This window comes from Crocodylus siamensis, chromosome 4 (genome assembly GCF_052110815.1).
Source record: "Crocodylus siamensis isolate JL-2025a chromosome 4, ASM5211081v1, whole genome shotgun sequence".
Taxonomy (NCBI): domain Eukaryota; kingdom Metazoa; phylum Chordata; order Crocodylia; family Crocodylidae; genus Crocodylus; species Crocodylus siamensis.
In genome coordinates, this window is record NC_143398.1 from 200,206,444 (window position 1) to 200,229,265 (window position 22,822).

General features: G+C 45.7%; 1 protein-coding gene across 5 annotated transcripts in view; it reads right to left on the minus strand.

Moving 5' to 3' along the window:
• Window positions 1-22,822, minus strand: part of OSBPL6 (oxysterol binding protein like 6) — a 227,190-nt gene that overhangs the window by 99,904 nt on the left and 104,464 nt on the right. For all 5 annotated transcript variants that reach the window (XM_090045367.1, XM_090045369.1, XM_090045371.1 and 2 more), the window contains exon 2: window positions 11,925-12,186. In XM_090045367.1, the coding sequence (XP_089901493.1) occupies window positions 11,925-12,023 (99 nt within the window). In that variant the 5' untranslated portion in view covers window positions 12,024-12,186. The remainder of the gene's footprint in view (window positions 1-11,924; window positions 12,187-22,822) is intronic.

Here is a 22,822-nt window from a genome sequence, read left to right on the forward strand (position 1 = left end):
TCTACTTCCCTGGTCTCTTCCCTTTAGGGCTCTCAATTCAGTATAGTGCATAAGAACATGTTTATGTTCAAGGTAACAAACAGTCCTTTTGAAGTTTAATAAGATGACTCATGTTCCACTATCTTCTGGCACTCCACATCCACCTCTGCCTCTTTCTAGCAAACCAAACAAGTATTATGCTATTTCTTCTGGGGAAAAAAAACAAACCTTAATCTTTCTTCACTTACTAAGTATCTACAGCATGTTTCCTCAACAAGCTTTTGGAAAAGTTTGTCTTTCACTTTGAAACCAGCTTTCAGCAAAATCAACATCAAAGAGTTCAGCTGACCTTTCAACTGGAATGAAGCTACTTTGCTCTAAAACCTGACTTAAACTTCTTGAAGACTGAATTCTTCTGGTCAGTTTGGTGTCAAATTCATGATGGTGGACAAGTATATACACCACAAACTCAGTGCCGCAATTACCATGTCTAATGGAATTCTCAACAGCACCATCACAATTACCCAGGTTGTAGCTGTATTGGTCTAGATGAAAAAGCAATCTGAGCTCATGGGCAGAGATGATATATTTTATTATCTTTATTTATATTTCTTTTTGGTCTAATAAAAGATATCACCTCTATCCATGAGCTGATCCCAATTACAGCATTCTGAGTGACAATTTTGGCCGAGGTCTCAAGAGTTACAAGCCCTGAAATATCCCTTGAAATGTTGAAGAAATAAAGCATGTCAGTGTAGGGAAGCTTGTACCAACAATGTTTAAGCTGGATCTGTTTTATAAGCAGATAACAGTCTTAATCCCAAGACTATTTCTTTCTCTTCCTGCAGCCTTCTGCTTCTTGTACCCTTCTTTACTACCCAGTTCTGGATTAACCTCCAGAGCAAGTTTATTGTGTGCGATGAGGCAGGAGTACTGTGGAAAATGCAGTAATGTGATAATTAAAGAAGACACCATAATGCATAGGGACAGGCACCCTTACTGGCCTTAACCCCTTCTGAAAGATAACCAGCTTTGGGCTATGGCAGGCCTTAAGGAAAAGGGAGTTCCAGAGCTGAGGAACAACAACAAAAAATAACCTCCTACATATTTTGGCTAAGCAAATTTGGTGCACACAGATGGTATTGCAGGAGGTTGCTCTCAGCTGACCTTAGGGATTGTGATGGTGCATATGGAAAGAGGTGATCCCTTAGGTACATAGGACCCAGGCATTTGAAGTCTTAATAATATTTTAAATATAGTTTTTAATGTATAAAGCAATACACAGACACAACAGGATTCTTAAAAAGTGATGGATGATTCAGCATGTCTCAGTTCTGCATTGCCAAACTTAAAACACTATAAAAAGGAGATGACTATTATACAGTTCTACCTCCCTCCCCCTGAAAATCAGGCCCATCTCAGGGGTTTGAAACTGGGCACCCAGAATCATTAGCCACTTCTAAAAATCTTGGATTATATTTTATTTCTAGATGATATAGCAGAATCCTGCTAACATCCGTGCATCCCCTAGACTTGATCCTAGAAACCATTACACACAAGACTTACTTATGCAAGAGAGCAGTGTTACCAGAGCCATCCGGGGGAAGGGAGGGGTGACTGCCCCAGGCCCCGCACTTTAGGGGGCCCCATGATCAGTGCTACACAGTCCCCATGGACAGCGCCAATGGCATGTGTCAAGGGTGCCAGCGCTCTGCGTGACTGCCATGCACTGCTGGCTTTGCACTGTGGCTGCTTGTTGCCTGCAAAGGTCCCACACAGGCTGATATGCCCTGGGCCCCACACACCCCTAGGGTCAACTCTGAGTGTTACTGGCCTTAATTGAATTAACCATATGTGTAAGTATGAGAGGTTTCTTGCTTATGTAAGTAGCTTTCTGCCTTCATAGCAAAGATTTACTACCAGACTGTTGTAGTGAGTACATAACATATTACAAAGACATCTTTATTTCTATAACATATGACTGTACATTTAGTACTTCATTATAAGTCTCCTGTATTTAAAATGAACTTACAGCTGTCAATGTAAATAAACAGCGTATGTTTTCATGATGTTTCAGGAATTTAGTTTGTTTTCTGACTTGGTAAGAGCAAATTATGACTAGTCTTTTTGGAGTGTCATGTGGGAGCGGAGAAAAAAAATCTGTCCTTACTTGCGAGTCCAAAGAGATACCTGTAACAACTGCTGTGCTTACACTCACTAGAGTCCAGAAACTGTATTCTTGCATGTCCCTAGTCAGTCATATGCCTCAAGAGAATGGATACAACACCTCCTGACCTGACCAGCTCTCAGAAGAGGTCAGCCATACCAAAGCGAGCATGCTGCACCATCCTAAAGGATGTCCCTTATATGGTGTTTGACTTCACAGCAACATCAGGAGTCAAATGCACAACTGTTACACCTACTAGGCATATCTACATGTCACCCAACAGCAACATAGTAATGTTGCCATATGGCGTGCTACAGTGATGTGGTGATGACATGGGTCTACACATGATTGGCAGCTATGTCACTGTAGTGCCACGCTCCCCTGTTATACTGCATCACTACAGCCTAGATCGATGAGCAGAACATATACACAGGTAAGCAACAGAGGCCAGGGCAATGCTGAGATTAGGGGGCCTATGCACACATCCTCAGGAGGCTTCAAATGCCTCTAGACAAACGCTCGTAGTATGGGAAACAAGCAAGAGGAACTTACCCTCCTGCTAGCCAACACCAACCCAGACATAGGGCTCACTAAAACGTGGTGGGACCCAACGCACAACTGGGCGGTGAATATCAAGGTCTATAGGCTGTACAGGAGGAACAGGACAGGGAAGAAAGGCAGGGGCGTGGCACTCTACATTAAGGAGGACTACACATCCTCATCAAGTAGCACGGAGTCAGAGGAGGGGCACACTGAAGTGCTCTGGGTTAGAATACAAGGAAGTCGAGGGGAAGGGGCCTTAACGGTGGGGGTCTACTACAGACCACCCAACCAAGGGGAAGAGCTAAACCAGGAATTCTTAAGTCAGCTCACAGAGTAGTTAGGTCAAAGGACCTGGTTAACATGAGCGACCTGAACGTTCTAGACATCTGCTGGGAAGAGCAGTCAGCCAGGTCTGACCACTCACATAGGTTCCTAGCCTCCATCTAGCATGGCCTCCCTCTAACCCAGGAGGTGCACAGCTCCCACCAGGGGAGATGCCTTGTTGGACCTGGTGCTGGTATGGGTGATGACCTGGTGAGGGGGCTGCTGGTGTTCGACCACCTGGGCGACAGTGATCATCGCCTGCTGGAATTCACCACCCAGCACAAGGCGGCAAAGGCCTGCAGCAAGGCAGCAGCCCTAGATTTCAGGAGGGCAGACTTCAATGAGCTACGGAGAATAGTCAGGGAGGCACTGAGGTCTCAGAGAGGAGGGGAGCCAGGTGTCCAAGAAGAGTGGTCGCTCCTTAAGGAGACGATCCTCCAAGCCCAAAGGGAGGTAATCCCAACACGAATTTGTCAAGGATCAAAGTCCTTGATCTCGGATGCCGATGGCAAACGATCAAAGGCCGCGACAGTACAGCAGGCCTAGTAGTCAAAGTCTCGCACCATTATCCTTCAGTAATAACAGTGCTACATGCTCACACCCTTGTCTGTGCCTCATCCAAATCACTCGAGCTCCCTACACAAGAGAAACTAACCTTAAATACATCAAAGAAGATATCGTACCTATGGTAATGAGATAAAAATGAAACTCCAAATTGGCTGACTTTAATGAAATTGTAAAATTAAAATAATGTGCTGTGCTTGCCCTCCTCTGACCAAACAGGCTCAGTACCACCCAAGCAAAAAGAAATGCCTGTGCCAGCGAGAAACCTGAGCAGACAAAGAAAGCACAATTGCCAGCCCATTAATAATTCATGCCTGGCGTGTAGTAATTGGCCACCCTGCCGAGTATAACTTTGAAAGAACTTCCGCCCAAAGCGGAGAACTCCGTACACACCCAGGAGGTACAGTTTGTAAATAGGCCATTCACAAACATCTCCCCGCCCCGACTGTTTTTTTTGGCGAACTCATCTTTGCTGGCTCATTTATCTTTCTTGTCAAGAGCTCTCGGTAGTCTGCAGACCGTAGTAACTTGTGTGAATCGCTCGGAACCTGTAACAAGCAAGTCTCTTACCCACCCTGTAAATGCTGGGTAACATGATATCTGCATGCTGTAACTGAACAAATCAACTCCTCTTCCTATGCTGCAACCATCAGTAGTGTAAGTAAAATAAACTCTTATCAATAACCAATACACTTATATTACCTGACTCCTGCTCGCCGTTAATACCCACCTGTCCAATCACCGATCCCTTCCACGCCAAGCCGGTCATGCTGACCTAGGGTACACCGGACATTGGGGCACGACAGAATTAAGGGAGCAGGAGGGCGCAAAAGCCCCCATGGCTCAACAAAAGCATCCGGGAATGTGTCCTAGCTAAAAGGGAGGCATACACCCAATGAAAGGGAGGGGCCATCACCAGGAAGGATTATACTGCGGGTGCTCAGGGATGCAGGGGGACAGTCAGAAAGGCCAAGGTGGAGATGGAACTGGGACTAGCTTCCCAGATCGAGGACAACAAGAAGTCCTTTTTTAAATACAGAGGGGACAAAAAGAAGGTACTGGGTAACATGGGGCCCCTACAAGACACGTGAGGAAATTTAGTTGTCACACCAGACGATAAAACTAACATATTTAACAACTTCTTTGCCTTCATTTTCCTGAGCAAGGACCGAAACAGCCATCCTCTTCTGCGCCCCACTTCGACACTGGAGGAGGAGCACCTAGGCCAAGGGCCAGGGAAGATCTAGTCAGGGAACTTCTGGAGGGACTGGATGCATTTAAATCACCTGGTCTGGATGATCTCCACCCCATAGTCCTGAGGGAATTACCTGAGGTAATTGTGGGACCCCTGACACAGCTATACGAGCACTCATGGTGCTCTGGTGTGGTGCCAGAGGACTGGAAGAGGGCCAATGTGATTCCCATCTTCAAAAAAGGGAGGAAGGAGGACCAGAAAACTATAGGCCAGTTAGTCTTACCTTGATCCTGGGTAAGCTTTTTGAGAGAATTATTCTGGCACATGTTCACGAGGGGCCAGCAGGGGAGATTATGCTAGGGGAAACCAACACGGGTTCATTAGAGGCAGGTCCTGTCAAACCAACCTGGTGGCTTTCTATGACCAGGTCACCAAATCCTTAGATGCAGGGGTAGCAGTGGACATAGTTTTTCTGGACTTTCGGAAGGCCTTCAACACTATCCCTCACCCCATTCTCATTAAGAAACTGGGGACTGTGGTGTCGACACCTACACAGGCAAATGGGTCGCCAACTGGCTGGAGGGCCGCACCCAGACAGTGGTAGTGGATGGGTCATTTTTGACCTGGAGGGATGTGGGCAGTGGGGTTCCCCAGGGCTCAGTCCTTGGGCCCACACTGTTCAACATCTTCATCAGTGACTTGGATGAGGGGGTAAAAAGCACCCTGTTCAAATCTGCTGATGATACTAAGATGTGGGCGGATGTGGACATGCTAGAAGGAAGGAATAGTCTACAATCGGACCTAGACAGGTTACCAGGGTGGACGGATGAGAACAGGATGGGATTCAACACTGACAAGCGCAAGGTGATGCACCTGAGGAGGAAGAACCAGCACCATACCTACAGGATGGGGAACTCCCTTCTCGTCAATGCAGAGGCAGAAAAGGATCTTGGAGTCATCATAGATGCTAAGATGACCATGGGCTGGCAGTGTGGGGATGCAGTCAGGAAGGCCAACTGTGCCTTGTCATGCATTCACAGATGCATCTCAAGCAGGTCCAAGGAGGTGATCCTCCCCCTCTATGTGGCACTGGTCAGACTGCAGCTAGAGTACTGCATCCAGTTCTGGGCGTTGCACTTCAAGAGGGATTTGGACAACATGGAGAGGGTCCAGAGCAGGACAACTTGCATGATCAGAGGGCAGCAAGGCAGGCCCTGCGAGGACAGGCTATGGGACCTGAACCTGCTCAGCCTCCACAAGAGAAGGCTGATTGGGAATCTAGTGGCTGTTTACAAACTAGTTAGGGGGGACCAGCAGGCATTAGGGGAGTCCCTGTTAACCCAAGCACTATCAAGAGTGACTAAAAATAAAGGTCACAAGCTGGCAGAGGGTAAATTCAGATTAGACATCAGGAGGCGCTACTTCACTGTCACGGCAGCTAGGATCTGGAACCAACTTCCAAGCGAAGTGGTGATGGCTCCTACCCTGGGGGTCTTTAAGACAAGGCTAGACAATCACCTTGCTGTTTCATAGATTTCATAGACATTAGGGCTGGAAGGGACCTCGGGAGATCATCGAGTCCAGCCCCCTGCCCAAAGGGCAGGAAGTCAGCTGGCGTCATAGGATCCCAGCAAGATAAGCATCCAATTTACTCTTGAAGGTGTTCAATGTAGGTGCTTGAACCACCTCCGCTGGCAGACTGTTCCAGACCTCGGGGGCTCGGACAGTAAAGAAATTCTTCCTTATGTCCAGCCTGAAACGGTCTTGCAGGAGTTTGTGACCGTTCGACCTCGTCATCCCTTGGGGCGCTCTGGTGAACAGACGTTCCCCCAGATCCTGGTGGTCACCCCGATAAACTTATAGGTGGCCATCAGATCACCCCTGAGCCTACGCTTTTCCAAGCTAAAGAGTCCCATGGCTCTCAGCCTATCATCGTAAGATCTGTTTTCCTGACCTCTGATCATGCGCGTGGCTCTCCTCTGGACTCTCTCAAGCTTCTCCACATCCTTTTTGAATTGTGGAGCCCAAAACTGGACGCAGTACTCCAGCTGCGGCCTCACCAAGGCCGAGTACAAGGGGAGAATGACGTCCCGGGATTTGCTCGAGAAGCATCTATGGATGCACGCCAGCATTTTGGTCGCTTTACTAGCCGCAGCATCGCATTGCAGGCTCATGTTCATCTTGTGGTCAATGATGACCCCCAAGTCTTTTTCTTCTGTAGTGCTATCCAACGTAGCACTGCCGAGCCTATAAGGATGCTGCAGGTTTTTCCTCCAAGGTGGAGAACCTTGCATTTTTCGGTGTTAAACACCATCAGGTTCTCATCCGCCCATTTGCTGAGCTTGTCCAGGTCAGCCTGGATCACCCGCCTATCTTCTGGCATGGATGCTTTGCCCCAAAGTTTGGTGTCATCGGCGAACTTGGCCAGTCCACTCCTGACTCCAATGTCCACATCGTTAATGAAGATGTTGAACAGTATGGGTCCCAGGACAGAGCCTTGAGGGACCCCACTGGTCACAGGGCACCATGATGAGTGACTGCCATCAATCACAACCCTCTGGGTCCGACCACGAAGCCAATTTCCCAGCCAGCGGATCGTGGTGGAGCCAAGGCCACAACTGGGCAGTTTGGCCAAGAGGTGATCATGGGATACCAGATCAAAAGCTTTTTTGAAGTCAAGATATATGATATCAATCTCTTCTCCCTTGTCCAGGTGATAGGTTAGCTGGTCATAGAAGGAAATGAGATTGGTCAAACAAGACCTACCCGCAACAAATCCATGCTGGCTGTCCCTTAGAATGTTAGCCTGGGCCAGTCCCTCAAGGATGGCCTCCTTAATAAACTTTTCTAAGATCTTCCCCAGGATAGAAGTCAGGCTAATGGGCCTGTAGTTAGCCAGATCCACTCTCCTCCCTTTCTTGAAGATCGGCACCACATTGGCCTTCTTCCAGTCTTTGGGCACTACACCAGACCGCCAGGAGTTTTCAAAGATCCGTGCCAGGGGCTGGGCTATGACGCTCGCCAGCTCCTTGAGTACCCTGGGGTGCAGGTTGTCAGGGCCGGCTGACTTGAAGGTATCCAGCTTCTCAAGGTGTTCCTTCACGAGGTCAGCATTGATGGAGGGTAGGGGATTCCCCTCACCCAGATTTCCCTGTCCCATAGCAGGCATGGGCATCCCGTGGGACTGATGAAAGACTGATGCAAAGTACCTATTTAATAGGTTGGCTTTTTCCTGGGCGTCAGTTGTCAGTTGCCCCATCTGGTTTAGCAGGGGTCCAACATTGCCCTTGCTTTTCCTCTGGCTCCCCACGTACCTGAAAAAGAACTTTTTGTTGTCCTTGATGCCTGAAGCTAGTTGGAGTTCAGTTGCAGCCTTGGCTTTCCTGGTTTGCTCCCTGCAGGACCGGACCAGCGCAGAGTAATCCTCCTTGGAGGTGAATCCCGTCCTCCATCCTTTGTAGGCTTTCCTTTTTAGCCACAGTAGGTCCGCTAGGTCTCTGGAGAGCCAGGGGGGCTGCTGTGCCTTCTTGCTGCCTTTCCTCCATGTTGGAATAGATTTAGCTTGTGCACTGAGGATCGCTTCCTTGAGAAGCAACCACTCTTCTTGAACTCCCATCTCCCTGGGGTCATGGTCCCTGAAGGCCTGACCGACTAGCCTCTTGAGTTTGTCAAGTCGGCTTTTCTGAAGTCAAGGACTTCTGTGTTGCTGACTGACTTGCCAGCTTTACGGCGGATGGTGAAGGTGATCAGCTCGTGGTCGGTGTCACCCAACTTCCCATCGATCACTAGGTCACCGATTAGGTCATCCCCCGTAGCCAGTACCAGGTCAAGCAGCGCTTTGCCTCTCGTTGGCCCATAGACTTCTTGGGTCAGGTAGAGGTCATCCACGCACGAGAGAAAGCTTTGTGCCCGCTCAGATTTAGCTGAGTGATCTTCCCACGAGATGTCCGGGTAACTGAAGTCACCTATGACAACCAAGGTCCTGGAGCAAGCAGCCTCAGTCAGTTCCCGGGCGAACTCCTGGTCAAGCTCGGGACTTTGAGTGGGAGGTCTGTAGTAGACTCCCACCGTTGTGTCCCCTGTGCCGAATTCCCCACAAATTTTTACCCAGAGGGTCTCTAGCTGTCCATGCTGGTCGCCAACATCAGCTTGCAGGGACATGTAGCTTTCCTTCACATAGAGAGCTACACCCCCGCCCCTTTTGTCAACACTATCCCTCCTGTACAGGGTATAGCCCTCTATACCCGTGGTCCAGTCATGGGTGGAGTCCCACCAGGTCTCCGTTATCCCAATGACATCATATTTCTTTGCACTGAGCAGGAGGACGAGCTCGTCCTGCTTGTTGCCCAGGCTCCTGGCATTAGTGTACAGGCAGGCAAGTGTCCCCTTGGGGGCTCTTGCCTTGCCCACAGATTGTGCCAGGGCTGGGGCAGGGGTGAGCTCCCTTAAGTGCTCCCTTAAGTGCCTTGGTCCGCTGGCTTTGCAAGGGCCATTCAGCGGGCCAGCAGGGCTAGTAGTCCCCCCATCCCCCAACGGGCTTAGTTTAAAGCCCGGTGGAGCAGGTCAGCCAGCCTGGCTGAGAAGAGCCTCCTCCCCAGGGGAGAGAGGTGGAGGTGTTGTTTGACCCCAGTACTCTTTCCTGGTGTGGCAGGGGGGTCGGACTTGATGATCTGCTCAGGTCCCTTCCGACCCCAGTAACTATGAAACTACCCCAGTAACTATGAAACTACGATGATGTAGTGGCAAAATCTAACTGTGCACCATGCTTTAGTACTTCCAGAAGATATGATAAGAAATGTGGTATATAAGTAGAAAACAAGCTTGCACTCCAGAGTCCCTCCGAAAGAGATCCTGACAACAATCCAAGAATTCTACTCTATGCAGACATAGGAAATGGGAGCGCCCTGAACAAGACTTCACAGATTGATCACCTGGTGTTGTCAAGTTCATTGTGCTTTGCAGCGGGGGGCATGTTATACTACTTTCTGACTAACCACGGTAATAGAATTGTAACTGCTAAAGGTTTAATTTATTATTGGTTAAGAAGTAACCATGTCCTAGTCTTGGAATGAATATCTGGTACAGGGCCCAATTTAACATTACTGGACATAACATATCATAGTTGCCTACTTTAAAGATTTTTATAAATCAGGCAGAAAAAAAATATTCCAGATTGAAACTTGGAAAACAAGAAGCCTAGGTACAAATAGGTGAAGAAAGTGCTTTGAGTTATGGCTACTCAAGTATATACATGCTTACCCACTACCACCAATAATTTCACAATTTTTGATAGCATTGCTCATTAAACTGAAAAGTATCCAGTATCCACCCTATGAAAATATCGTTGTAACATAATTTTTCTTTTAAATGTTGATGTTAAATCACTTTAGATGCAGGATGATAGCTGCGTCCACTCTATGTTTGGGCCAGAATTCCAAATACGTTTCTATTCTTGTTAAATTCTATGCATGCAGCAATTTGCACTAATAAAAATCACATATATGAATTTACCCAGGGCATTAGGCACATTGTTATGTGATGTTCACTCCTAGCTGCTTGAAGCCACATTCCAACTCTGTCTCCCAACCAGAAAAACCCATAGAGGAAGCCAAGGCAAAATGCAAATTCTACAACATAAATATCTATAGAACTTGACAGAGGTAATAGGCTGTCATGGAGTAGACCTGGTGTGAAGCCTCCTAACTGCACAGTTCCTGGGAAAGAGACATATTAGGTCTAGGCAATAGGCAGCATATTAGCCATAGAAAACCAATAGAATTACAATATTGTAATATTATAAAAGCCTAAGTCTGCCTGTCTGCAATGCTTTATTTACACTCTGACAGAAGGCAGCCTGCCACCATGATGGTGGGGACACAGGGGATGGAGCAGGGGGGGAGGGGTCCCCCCACACACACACACTCCCTGGACATGGTGGCAAGAGTGGACAGAAGGGGGGGCCAGGTCTGTTCCCTGCAGGTAATGTGGGGTGGGGAGTGGGCCCAAACAAGGGAAAAGACAGCCCACTGTGGTGAGGAGGGGGAGAACAGCAGGCCTGGCCCGATGTAGCCATGGCAGTGGTTGGGGGAGAGTAGGAGCAGGTCTCCTGCTCCCCTCGGACCCGGGCCCACTCCTTCCCCAACTCCTCAGCCCGGCATCAGCCCCAAGCCTGCTCTTCCTGTCCCTGAGCAGGACCAACAAGGGGAAGAAGGGAGCAAGCCCAAGCCAAGGGAAAAGCTGGGCTGCCACAGCAGTGGGCAGGAGGGACAGGGGGCCCAGCTCAGCCCAATACAGCAGCTGCAGGGGGAAGGGAGGTGCAAGCCTCCTCCCCAACTCAGGCCTGGGCCCATTCCTCCCTCACCCCTGCTGGTTGGCCCACATCTGGTTGGCCTCCCACCCCTCCCCACCCCCCGCCGCCACATTGGCCTGGGTGTGCTGCTCCCATCCCACCCCACCCCAGCAGCCCAGATTCTCCCCATCCTTGGGCCCTGCCCTCCCCCCACTCCCATAAGGACCAGGCCCGCTCCTCCCTTCCCCCCGCTGCTGCTGCGAGGAGGGAGGGAGCAGGCCTGGACCCCAAGCAGCAGGAGGGAAGGGGAAGTGGGCCCAGGGCACCGTCCCTGCCTGCTCCTCCCCCCGCCCCACATCATTCTTGATGGAGAATTGGCTAGTTAGCATATAACATCCAGATACTTTACATGAAACCCTGGAAAACCTGATACATTCATTCTTCTATAATTTTTGTTTCTATAAAAGGTTTACATTCAAGTAGAACCTTTCCATATAGCATGTTACCACGTTAAAAAAAATATGACACACTGTGTAGTAAAATATTCAAATACAGAGTTTTCAGAATATTTAAGACTTTATAGGTTATAATATTTTCTTCCTGCATATTACACTATGGTTTTATTTAGGTTTGAATTGACCATCCAAACTGCTTCTACATTTGTGTCTTTTCCTAATCACAACATAAAAGGAAGAAAACCTTACTATAACACTGACAAACTTTACCTGCAGAGGCTATACCCAACACTATTATCAAATAAACAACTAATCGTGAAGCCTCCCTCCTGTGAAGTATTAAATCAGTCTAACCATCAGACATTACAAATTATGATGGAAATCAACAGTATAGAATCTTTTCCTTACCTGTCTACTGTCTCTCTGGGATGATGAAGAGGAGGCACTTTTATGTGATGGAGTAGACGTTTTGTGAGCAGGAGATATACCCTTTTCCTCTGAACTCATGGTTGCAGCTAGTTCCTAATGATGATCTTGTGGTGTTAAAACCATACCAATCCTCTCTGAAACTCATGTACAAAAGGAGACTGGAATGTTTTTCCACATAATTGTTTCAGTTTATCCTCTACTAGCAGGAAGGTGATGAACTCAGATGGCATCCAAAATTCACCTTAATTTTTAAAAAAAGAAGGGAAGGAAGAAAGAGAAAGAATGAATAAGCTTTCACCCTTAAAACGTTTCACTGCTCATCTGCAAGTAAACCAGAAGAAAGATCAGCTTTATTTACACCAGGACTCTTGGCTACTATGTTATAATATGGTTTCATGAATACATTTAACAGTAATCATCTTTATTTTAATTTTTACACCTGTAGTTGGTTAGCACGTTTTTTTACCTGCAATTGCAGTAACATTAAAATAATTGAAGAGCAGTGTCTTTGTAATTTACAAAAAAAATCCTTTCTTCCAAAAAAAAAAAAAAAAAAAAGTCTACAGAACTTTTACAAGGGAATTTTACCCTTAGTTGAAGTACTTTCGTGGTAGAGCTAGACTTGTCAATCAAGGCAGGTTGGTAGCCACGTGTATAAAGATCCGGCCAATTTAAGATAACTCTATGATGCAACTTCAGAATTCCTTCCTTTGAACTTCAATTCCCAGGTTATTAGATGGAACAAATACAGCAGACTACAGAGCAACTTCAACTGTTACCCCAACTTTAACTACATCTGTGCACTGTGCCAAAAAGGAACTTGAAAAGAATGTGACAGTTTAGCTTTCATTAGAATTTTCAAGCTTGTTTTAGAACAGTGGCATTTTTATGTGATCTCCATTTTATGTAGGAGAACACCTTTGGCATTTAAAAGCAACCCACGATCTAATGCACACCACTGACACCCTCCTCTGCCCCCCCCCACATCAGGTAAGTCTGTGGAAAGGGAAGGGCGGGGCAGATCAAAGCAGAGGGAGAAAAAATTATTTGGGGGCACATCTCCCCAGCAGGAAAGTCCCACCCGGCCAGAGCCCCATTCAACTTACCCCTGTTCCTACCTCTGCAGCAGTGTCCCTCACTGCAGGGCCTTGACCTAGCTCTCACCTCTTCCCTCCTCCATGGACCTGTTGGGCTGGGGCATATGTGTGCGTGCACATGAGCACTCAGCCCCCATCCCAACCTCAGATCAATTCCAAGAGGCTCCAAGATTTCCTGGTGGATTGAGATCCACTGTTTGGTGATTATTGGTTTAGAAGAATGCTTCATTGGGCATTTGAGTAAATTCAATTTCTCCTATTCTACTTCATATTGAAGTTTGCAAATTCATTACAATGACAGATCCAATACCAATGTGTTATGATGGAGGGAAACAAAGAGTAAACCATGAAAACATGTCTTTTTTGTCCTTCCATTCTTTTTAATAAGTAGGTTCAATATAAACATAGATCCAATACTGTGTTGAGAGCCTGTTTGTCCATTAACCCTGGATAAAACTGGTCCTTGAATGAGCTTTCCTGTTTTGAACCTGACATTTACTTTCTCTACTCATTCAATAACATTTTCAGATTCTGTGGTCCTTCAAATAACCCCTGACAATGATACTGAGAAAGAATGAGATGAGTCAAGAAATTAGGAAATCTGGAGAGGACACATGTAGAGCCTCACTCACAACAGTACATTAGTACAACAGATTAGCAAGAGATTAGCATCCTGATGCAGGGCACCAGAGGCTGGAGAACATCATGCCTTGTGGCCACTTCTCAATCCTGTACTATCAATATTAAAGAGTAGGACTCTGTAGATATTAAAAACTATCTAGCTGTTTTGTGAGCTTTTTCTATAAAGAACGTTCTAAAGCAGAGATGTCAGAGATACAGCACATGGAGCCCCACTGTCTGGGCCACAGTCCTGCTCTCAGTCTCAGAGCTCACCTATGTATGGCACACACTGAACCAGCCTGTGTAGCCTGGTTCAGATGGAGTGGGCACTACATGAGCTGGATCTGACATGTGGGAGAGGAAGGGAGGAGGTTTCATGAGCCCAATCTAACGCATGAACTGGCCCCACACTCAGACAGGACAGCCCAAGAAGCCAAGCGAGTTTGACACCCCCGCTCAAAGGAGCAAGTTATTGTAAAACATCCATGTAGATGACTACTACTCTGCAAGCAAAATGTGAACTAGTACTTTAGACTGTACCTTTAGGAAGGCAGAGGAGATGAAGATAAAACAACGTACTGGTAAAAATGTCTTTTTCATATAAAGCTGAAATATACTCTACAAGATGTCTATCTAGTAATATGTACCTACATTTTCAGTGGCTCAAATAACAAAGGAGGAGTGGGGGTGGAAATCTTCTTTGGAAACGGTTTAGGATCTCCATCCTGATCTCTTGTTTGTGTGAATCTGCCTTTGGAATGTTTGGGCATAGAATAAAATACAGACTTCTTGTTCCTCGAAGATCAGTTTTCCTGGCTTGAAGATGGTGGCATGTTGCAATGTTCATACTCCCACACTCAAGTGTTTCAAATGACAGGAAGAGGAAGGGAAAAACAATCAGCCATATTGATTTTGGAATTCCACTTAAGTCCAAGTATTAAGTTGGGCTGGATAGCTCTGCCTAACTTTCCTGCTTCTGTTATAGCATTGATCCAACACTTCAAAATTTCCTCCCACTTCCCTATGAAGAACCACATAGCAGATGTAGTTAAGTTTACTTGAGAAATAAAGAAGGTTTCCATGCACTAATGCCTTTGATTCATGTCATTTAGCTAACTGGATGTCTCTTATATAATTGTTATTATCTGGATCAAAAAGAATACCAAGATCCACCATAGAATCTATATTTCCTTTTGAGCTGCAAGGTCAACTTAGTCCTTGAATTTACCATATTTTTGCACACAACAAACATTTCTTCCAAAAAGTATCTGCTGAAAATTGAAGTGTGCATTGTACATGAGGAAATACAGTAACAATGATTTCTGCTACCTAAGCTCTTGTCTGGTGAAAGTGAAAGTAACTGCACACAATCTACAGGGAGCAGAACAATGAGCTGGTTTGGCTTCCTAGCTGTTGCTATTCAGTTACTCTAAAGGAAAGATTTTTTTTTTTCATTTGATTGTTCAAAAAAATGTGTTTTTTATGACAGGCGTGTTGTATGTGAGAAAGTATGTGCTTACTTAAAGGAAGTTTCCATGGCAACAATCAGCAATGAGTCTACACAATGGATATTTAGTGGTAACAAGTATCTACTTTTCCTGTGGATTAGTTTTCCATGACCTCAAGTGGAACAGGTGTTGCCACAGAGTTATATATAGCTCATGGCTTCATTTCAGGCTGTTCTGAGATAGGTAGAGGAAGCATCTCTTGTGACAAAGGGAAGGAAAGAAAATCTCTCTAAAAAATGTCCAAAGGATCTTCTGATCTAAAATAACACAGCAAGTAATAGCCAGACTGACCACTGATGCCTGGCTTAACACTGATGTGGTGGTAAAAGATGAATTTAGAATTGTTAACTTTATTATTTACAATAATACATAATTTAAAACAAAGATTTGGGACGTTCTCAGTGATGACAGAACAAAGAGCAATGGTCTCAAGTTGCAGCAAGGGAGTTTAACTTGGATATAAGGAAAAACTCTCTCATTAGGAGGGTGATGAAGCACTGGAAGCCATTATGTAGAGAGGTGGTAGAGTCTCTATCTTCGGAAGTTTAAGACCCAGCTAGACAAAGCCTTAGCTGGGATGATCCAGTTGGGGATGATCCTGCTTTGAGCAGGGGGTTGGACTAGATGAATTCCTGGGATCCCTTCCAACCTTAAGTTTCTAGGATACTATGGGGGTTTATACAAGTACCTTTCCATCCCACGATGTGCCAGAGATCTGCTGCTGACACCCACTGCGCTCACCACATGCAGTTGTATAAGTGGCGAAACGAGTGTCAGTGCACAGAAAATGGCAGTGGTGCGCTTTTGAACTAAAGCGCCTCTGAGGTGTTTAGTTCAAAAGTGCGCCGCCGCCATTTTATTTGTGCCAATGCACATTTCGCCACTTACACAGCTGCATGCGTCACAGCACTGGGAGCTTTTCAAAGCACCTGGCACTGTAGTGCTTGTATGTGTAAAAAAGCCCTATGATTTTAAGTATAATTTAGGACAAATTTCCTTGCAGTAGACTTGCTTCTTTTTCAAGGACTAGTTGAGATGCATACAGAGTCTGCATAATACTCATTAAAATAGTCTCAAAGCACAGTTCTTCCTCAAAACAAAGCATTCTGAGTTTACTCTTCATTGGGCCTAAGTCCATGTCCAAAAGACCTGCCCTACTTTCCAAGGAAGATGAGCATATGCAGCACACACTGTATCTCCTAAGCTCTCTGGTCCCTTTTGAAGACTTTACACTGGAAAAGATCTGTATTATGTTGGATTTGCCTGAACCTCATTTTACTGCAAAAACTGAATCATGGAGATGTTCTCCTATAGACCCTGAGAATCAGAATCTGTAGAGTCTAATACCTTTTATCTTCTTTTTCAGTTTCTCAGATTTGTAGGTGGAAGGAAAGAGAAATTAGTCTCTCAAGAGGCTGACACTGAGTATAAATCTAACTAAAAGGGTTTTCCCTTTTTCATTTTAGAACAGGTAGGACAATAACAGCTACTGGACAATAGGACAATAACAGCTAGGGCAATAACGGCTATTGCTAAGATATCACACAACAGGGAATCTGACAGAACTGCAACTGCTACTATACTATAGAAATAAAGTGTAATACCTGGAAAGGGTCATTCTTCTGAAATGAATCCTGAATTTTATGGGCATTTCCTAAACCCCTTTTGTAGTAAGAGATGGGAGAACTACTGGATACATACCTTGCTGGGGTCATCTGACCCCAGCAGCCGTTCCTGCCTAAGAGCAGGGGAGCTGGACCTGATGATCTCATGAGGTCCCTTCCAGCCCCTAACTTCTATGAATCTGTGATTCTGAACAGACAGCAGATATTGTTTCATTGACCACACCAGATACAGGGGGTGATTCACAACCTTTCCCACAGATGTCATTAAGGGAAATGGTCTGGAACAAGGCATAGGGATGCAGGCAGAGACAGGATCTTCTGCCCGTTCTCTTGTTTTTCCAGGATTGGGCCTAACAAAGGATAAATGACAGATCAGTGAGGCATGGATGCCCTGAAATATAAGCTGGGTCCTGTTAGCCCTGCAAGAGGTCAGCAGAGAGAGCAGGATCCTACTAGTTAGGTATGTAATCATGACAGCTTCCATGTAAACAGTGTCCTCTTACCCAATGGATGGGGTAGAATGACAGCATGTGCAGTATCCATGCCATTATCTTGGTAGACAGAGCAGGGTCTGGCCAGTTCATCAGGAAAGGGTTCAGAATTCTAACTGGTCTATTCCTAAGGCTATCTGTGAGGAGTTCCTACAAGTAACACCTCCCCAGACATGCTGTTCTGGAAGCTGCTGCAGCCAGCTACCATTGCATCTGAGGGTTTCAGCAAGTTTGGTATAATACCCCTGCAGATAAATAACAACTGGAGACTGCCAAGCATCTGATAAACCAAGTAGATAAAGAATGGAAAATGTTCCTGTCTGCCTGAAGCAAAGGGGTTTTTTTGGTGATATCTTTTCAATAAAAGATATCCAATAAAAGAGGTCACCCCTAAAAGCCTTGCTTCTCACAAATCTCCTAGACCACTGTGGCCTCAAGAAACACTACCACCCTTCCTGCTTCTGTTTTGCTGTTGCTCTCTGAGACCAGGGACAGAAATTACACATAAACAGGTATAAGTTTAGAAACTGGTTCAAAACCTGTAACATAACAGAAGTTCAGTGCACAGAAACTGTTTTCAAAATCACTGAAACTGATTTAAGATAAACCTGTATGGATGTAGTATCAGACTTAACTGATTTAGGCTAAATCAGTTTATCTTCTGTCCCAGTTCTGCCCCAGATTCAAGTTAACTCACAGTCCCCCAGCATCCCAGGATGCTTTGTACTTCCTGCAACCCACCCACCCCCCTCACAGCTTGGGCCAAAGCAGCCAGCCCACTCTATCTGTTCCAGCTGAGCAGGGAGGCATGCTCTAGTGCTCCCCAGCTTCTGGCCTGGGCCACAGCAGGCATGTTGCTACATTTCTGGAATTAAAAGTGAATGTCTCTTCACTTGCTTATTGGTTCAATCTATGCAATTTAGACTAACCTACAAAGATTGACTCTCTACTAACCTACAAAGATTGCCTTTTGACTCTCTGCACTTAGCCTGAAAGAGAACTAGTAATAATAAAGCCTTCTTTCAGCTACTGGAGGCATAATGAACTGGGTGGCTACCCTACATTTTTGCAGGTATAGCCAGTCCTAGTCTGCTTTGATCTGCAAAACAAGATCTGCCCCTAGAGCTGCAAATTCACCATCGAGAAAAATAACAAGTCAGTTAAATTTGATGCAAGATCATATTTAAAAACATATTGTAGTTAGAACTAAGAAGTCATTTTGTGTATGTGGTGCTTATGAAATGACTACCATACCAATGAATGCTATCAGTGCTAAATTTCCATACAGCACTGTCCAAGGAGTGCTGGCCTAAACCAGTGAGTTCTCAAGCTTTCCAACCATTTCTTCCATCTACACTAGAATACTCTCTTGCCATGTTCTTGATTTGTGCTAGTTTCCTAAGTGACCAATCTCTCTGCAATCTTGAATGTAAACAACCAACCAGAGTTTGTTTCACAGCTGATTCATTTTTTCCCCTCATAACTTATTACTAGTTATATTTGTTATTACTATTCATATTTGTTTAAATGTAGAGGAACAGCCATTAACAGTATTAAATGTTTTGAGTATCTGTGGTTGTTATGGTATATTCTTATCCTGAAAGCACTCTTACCATGAATACTAGGAAGGGAAAAAACCTAGTTTTTAAAAATACACAGTATGGGGCCAGAGTCTACCATAGTATAAGTAAATACAACTCTTTACAAGTCAATAAATGTGTACCTTTCTACACTATAGATGAACTAGAGGAAAGTGATACTCAGAACTTTAGAAAAGTACTTTTCTTCATAATCCACCCTCCCACATACTGTTTTTCTCTGTTTGTCTGAAATCATAATTTCAGAATACATAGATCTCTACAGTGCTTCTTACCTCCTCTGTCATAGTTTCATAGTTTCTAGGGTCAGAAGGGACCTGAGCAGATCATCAAATCCAACCCCCTGCCATGGCAGGAAAGAGTACTGGGGTCAAACGACCCCAGCTAGGTGTACATCCAGCCTCCTCTTAAAGACCCCCAGGGTAGGAGCCAGCACTGCTTCTCTTGGAAGCTGGTTCCAGGTCCTAGCCGCCCTGACCATGAAGTAGCGCCTCCTGATGTCTAATCTGAATTTACCCTCTGCTAGCTTGTGACTGTTATTTCTAGTCACTCCTGGTAGTGCTCGGGGGAACAGGGACTCCCCCAGTGCCTGCTGGTCCCCTCTGACTAATTTGTAACAGGCCACCAGGTTCCCCCTCAGCCTTCTCTTTCAGAGGCTGAACAGGTTCATGTCCCTCAGCCTCTCCTCATAGGGCCTGCCCTGCTGCCCCCGATCATACGAGTGGCCCTCCTCTGGACCCTCTCCATGCTGTCCACATCCCTCTTGAAGTGCGGCACCCAGAACTGGACGCAGTACTCCAGCTGCGGCCTGACCAGTGCCGCATAGAGGGGGAGTATCACCTCCCTGGACCTGCTTGAGATGCATCTGTGGATGCATGACAAGGTACAGTTGGCCTTCCTGACTGCACCCCCACACTGTCAGCCCATGTTCATCTTGGAGTCAATAATGACTCCAAGATCCTTTTCTGCCTCTTTACTGACAAGACAGGAGTTCCCCAACCTGTAGGTATGGTGCCAGTTGTTCCTCCCCAGGTGCATCACTTTGCACTTGTTGGTGCACTTGTCATGTCAACCCACACACTTAAAAGGTAATAAATTGAGATTCCAGTTGAGGTCCTTCCTTCTTCCTGTGTCAGGCTGAGGATGGCTAGTCCATTTTAATAATGTTGCTATACAATACAAATAGTACAAATATATTTTGTAAATATGTGGAAAAAATTTAATTTAGTGTTGGCACAGAAGTGTGGCGACTTCAGGTTTGTCTAATCCAGGGTAGGCAATTATTCCAGTTGAAGGGCCACTTAAGTTCTGGTGAGCTGCTGAGAGCCTCACACAAAATATTTTAGAAGACATAATTTTAAAATATTATAGATTAAAAACAAATCATATACTAGCAATCAAACATCTACTATAACATATTTTAATTTAATCTCAAAATGTTTTTTGTCCTGATTGATATTTTTTTGAGTAGCGTATATAGAGGCAATTACATAATAGACTCTTAATCTTGTATATTGTGTGTGGGGGGAGATTTGTAGAGGGAGGTGCGGGTGTGTGAGAAGAGGGATGGGGGTATGGACGTGCATATGGGAGAGGTGTGTGGAGGGCTGTGGGTGGGGGTGGGGATGCAGAGTGGATGCATGCTTGTGTGTTGGAGGCTACCACACTAGGTCCCAGGAGTAGGCCCAGGGAGGGCGTGAGGGCAGAGGGCATGTGTAGCAGTTTGCCAGGGTGGTGCTGGTATAGGTGCATTCCACTGCCCACTATTCCAGTCTGGCCTGTGACTGCCCCTGCAGTGGTCTGCATGAGACTGGGCCTCACCTGCTCGCACCTGGAGCAGCCCACCCAGTCTCAGCCCCACCCTTGGCCAGAGAGCACACCTTCCCAGCAGGGCTGCTCCCAGCGCAGCTGCAGCCACCTAGGTACTGCTTGGCTCCCCCTGCCTTTAATGGCTCCTCCTGCCCCTTCTTGCTGCACCACTCCAGGTGAGGGGGACCAGCAGCTGGGTGGCTCCTGCCCCAGCATCCAGAGCTCTAGTGCCAGGCGGCCTTACACACACTCAGCATGATGAGCACCACCTCCAGGTGGCTAAATGAATGGAAGGCAACTGAGAGCTGGTGCCCCACACACTGGAGCAGCCCCCTGGCTGCAGTTCCTCCCTGCCTAGCTGGTTATGTGGTTTCTTGAATGCATCCCCATAGCTGCTGCTGCTTCCCTACATTACCTGCTGCCCAGAATGATATAGCAGGGGCAGGGGGAGGAAGAGGAGCCATCACTGGAGGTGGGGAGAGCCGATCAGTACCCGGATGGCTGCAGCAACAGTGGCAGTGGCCCCACCAGGAAACTGTGCACACTGGCCAGGGTCAGCAGCAGGCACAGGAGGTAGTGTGGTACAGGCCACCCTGGGCAGAAGTCGGCGGGGCTTAGCCCCATGAAGAGTGCTTTGGGAGCAGCCATGTGCCAGGTCCAATCAGTTGGTGGGCACCCGCCCTTGGGCCGGGTCCAATCAGTTGACAAGCCAGATTCAGCCATATTTTATCCACTTCTAGTCTAATCCATTTTAAAGGTGTCCAGGAAGGGTAAGTAGCTAGAACGAAGCTATGGGCCAGCAAGTAGCTTTCCAGAACAGCAACGCTATAAATGTTCTCCAGTCCCAAGCTACTGTAAAGTGCTTCCTATTCTCATTTAAAATACAATACAATTAAATTGTTGACACTTGAGCTAAATTCTGTGGTTGCAAGACAACCAAATTCTCAAACTGTTTGAACCCAATATCAGGTTGTTTTCTTGCCAATGAAGAAATAAATGGAAAACCACACCATCTTTCTTAATACTGATGTAAACACTGCTTCTTATTCCATTAAAAAAACCCGTAAGAACTTTACAGTAATGATACAGCTTTCAATTTGAATTTTCTGATGCATCAGATTTTCAAGTACCTCAGTACCTGCTCAGTGAAAACACTTCAGGCAATAACACAAGCATTAACAAAATTAAATATTTCTAGTATAGAGGTTCCTAATGATTTAAAATAATTATAGAGAAAATTAGGAAAAGGTGACTGAAAAAAAACAGGCAGACATTGTAAGCATGAGAGAAATTATTAATGAATTTATGACCAATATCTCTATTTTACAGTGTAACGTAACACAGAATCTGAGGAAGGCTGTCCCAAAATTGAGCTTTCCTTTTCTGGTACACTGAATTTAGATTCCGTTTCTTCATAGTATGTCTTATCTTCCAAATGTTGCCTGAAAGTTGAAGCAATCAAACTTCTTAAAAGCATATCAAAAGACATAAACTTTAAAAACTTCCTGGAAATACTACTGCCTCTCCACAGCTAAGACCAAAGCCAACTTTCTTTTAGAAATCTAATTTTGATCATCCTATTAAATTTATCAAAGCTATACTAAAACATCACACATGGTTTAGCTCCTTCCATTATTGCTGCTTAGAGTTTTGTCAGTGACTTCAGTGGGAGAAGGGTCAAGACACAGACCAAGGTAGAAACAGGAGGGAAATTAGACAAATTCAGGAAATGAGAATTCCAAAAACAGTAACATAGTCTCGGTTTTTAAACATGTTTTAGCTTTATTTGAGTTGTGATAATTGCAGCTTTGTTTTAATCCTTTTTCTTAAGCCTTAACCAGTTGTGGGAGGTTTCTTGGCAGAATTATGTAGATCCAATTCTGCTATTAATATCATTCAATATGCATCTTCCTGGGAAAGTACTGAAGTCAATGGGAGAACTCAAGGGCTACAACAGGGGTGGGCAAAATGTGTCCTGCAGGCCGGATGCGGTCTGCCAGGTCATTCTATCTGGCCTGCGTGGCCCCTAAAAAAATTTAGAAAATCAGTATTTATCTGCCCCTAGCTGCCTGTCATGCAGCCCTCCGTGGCTTGTGAAAACTCAGTAAGTGGCCCTCCACCCGAAATA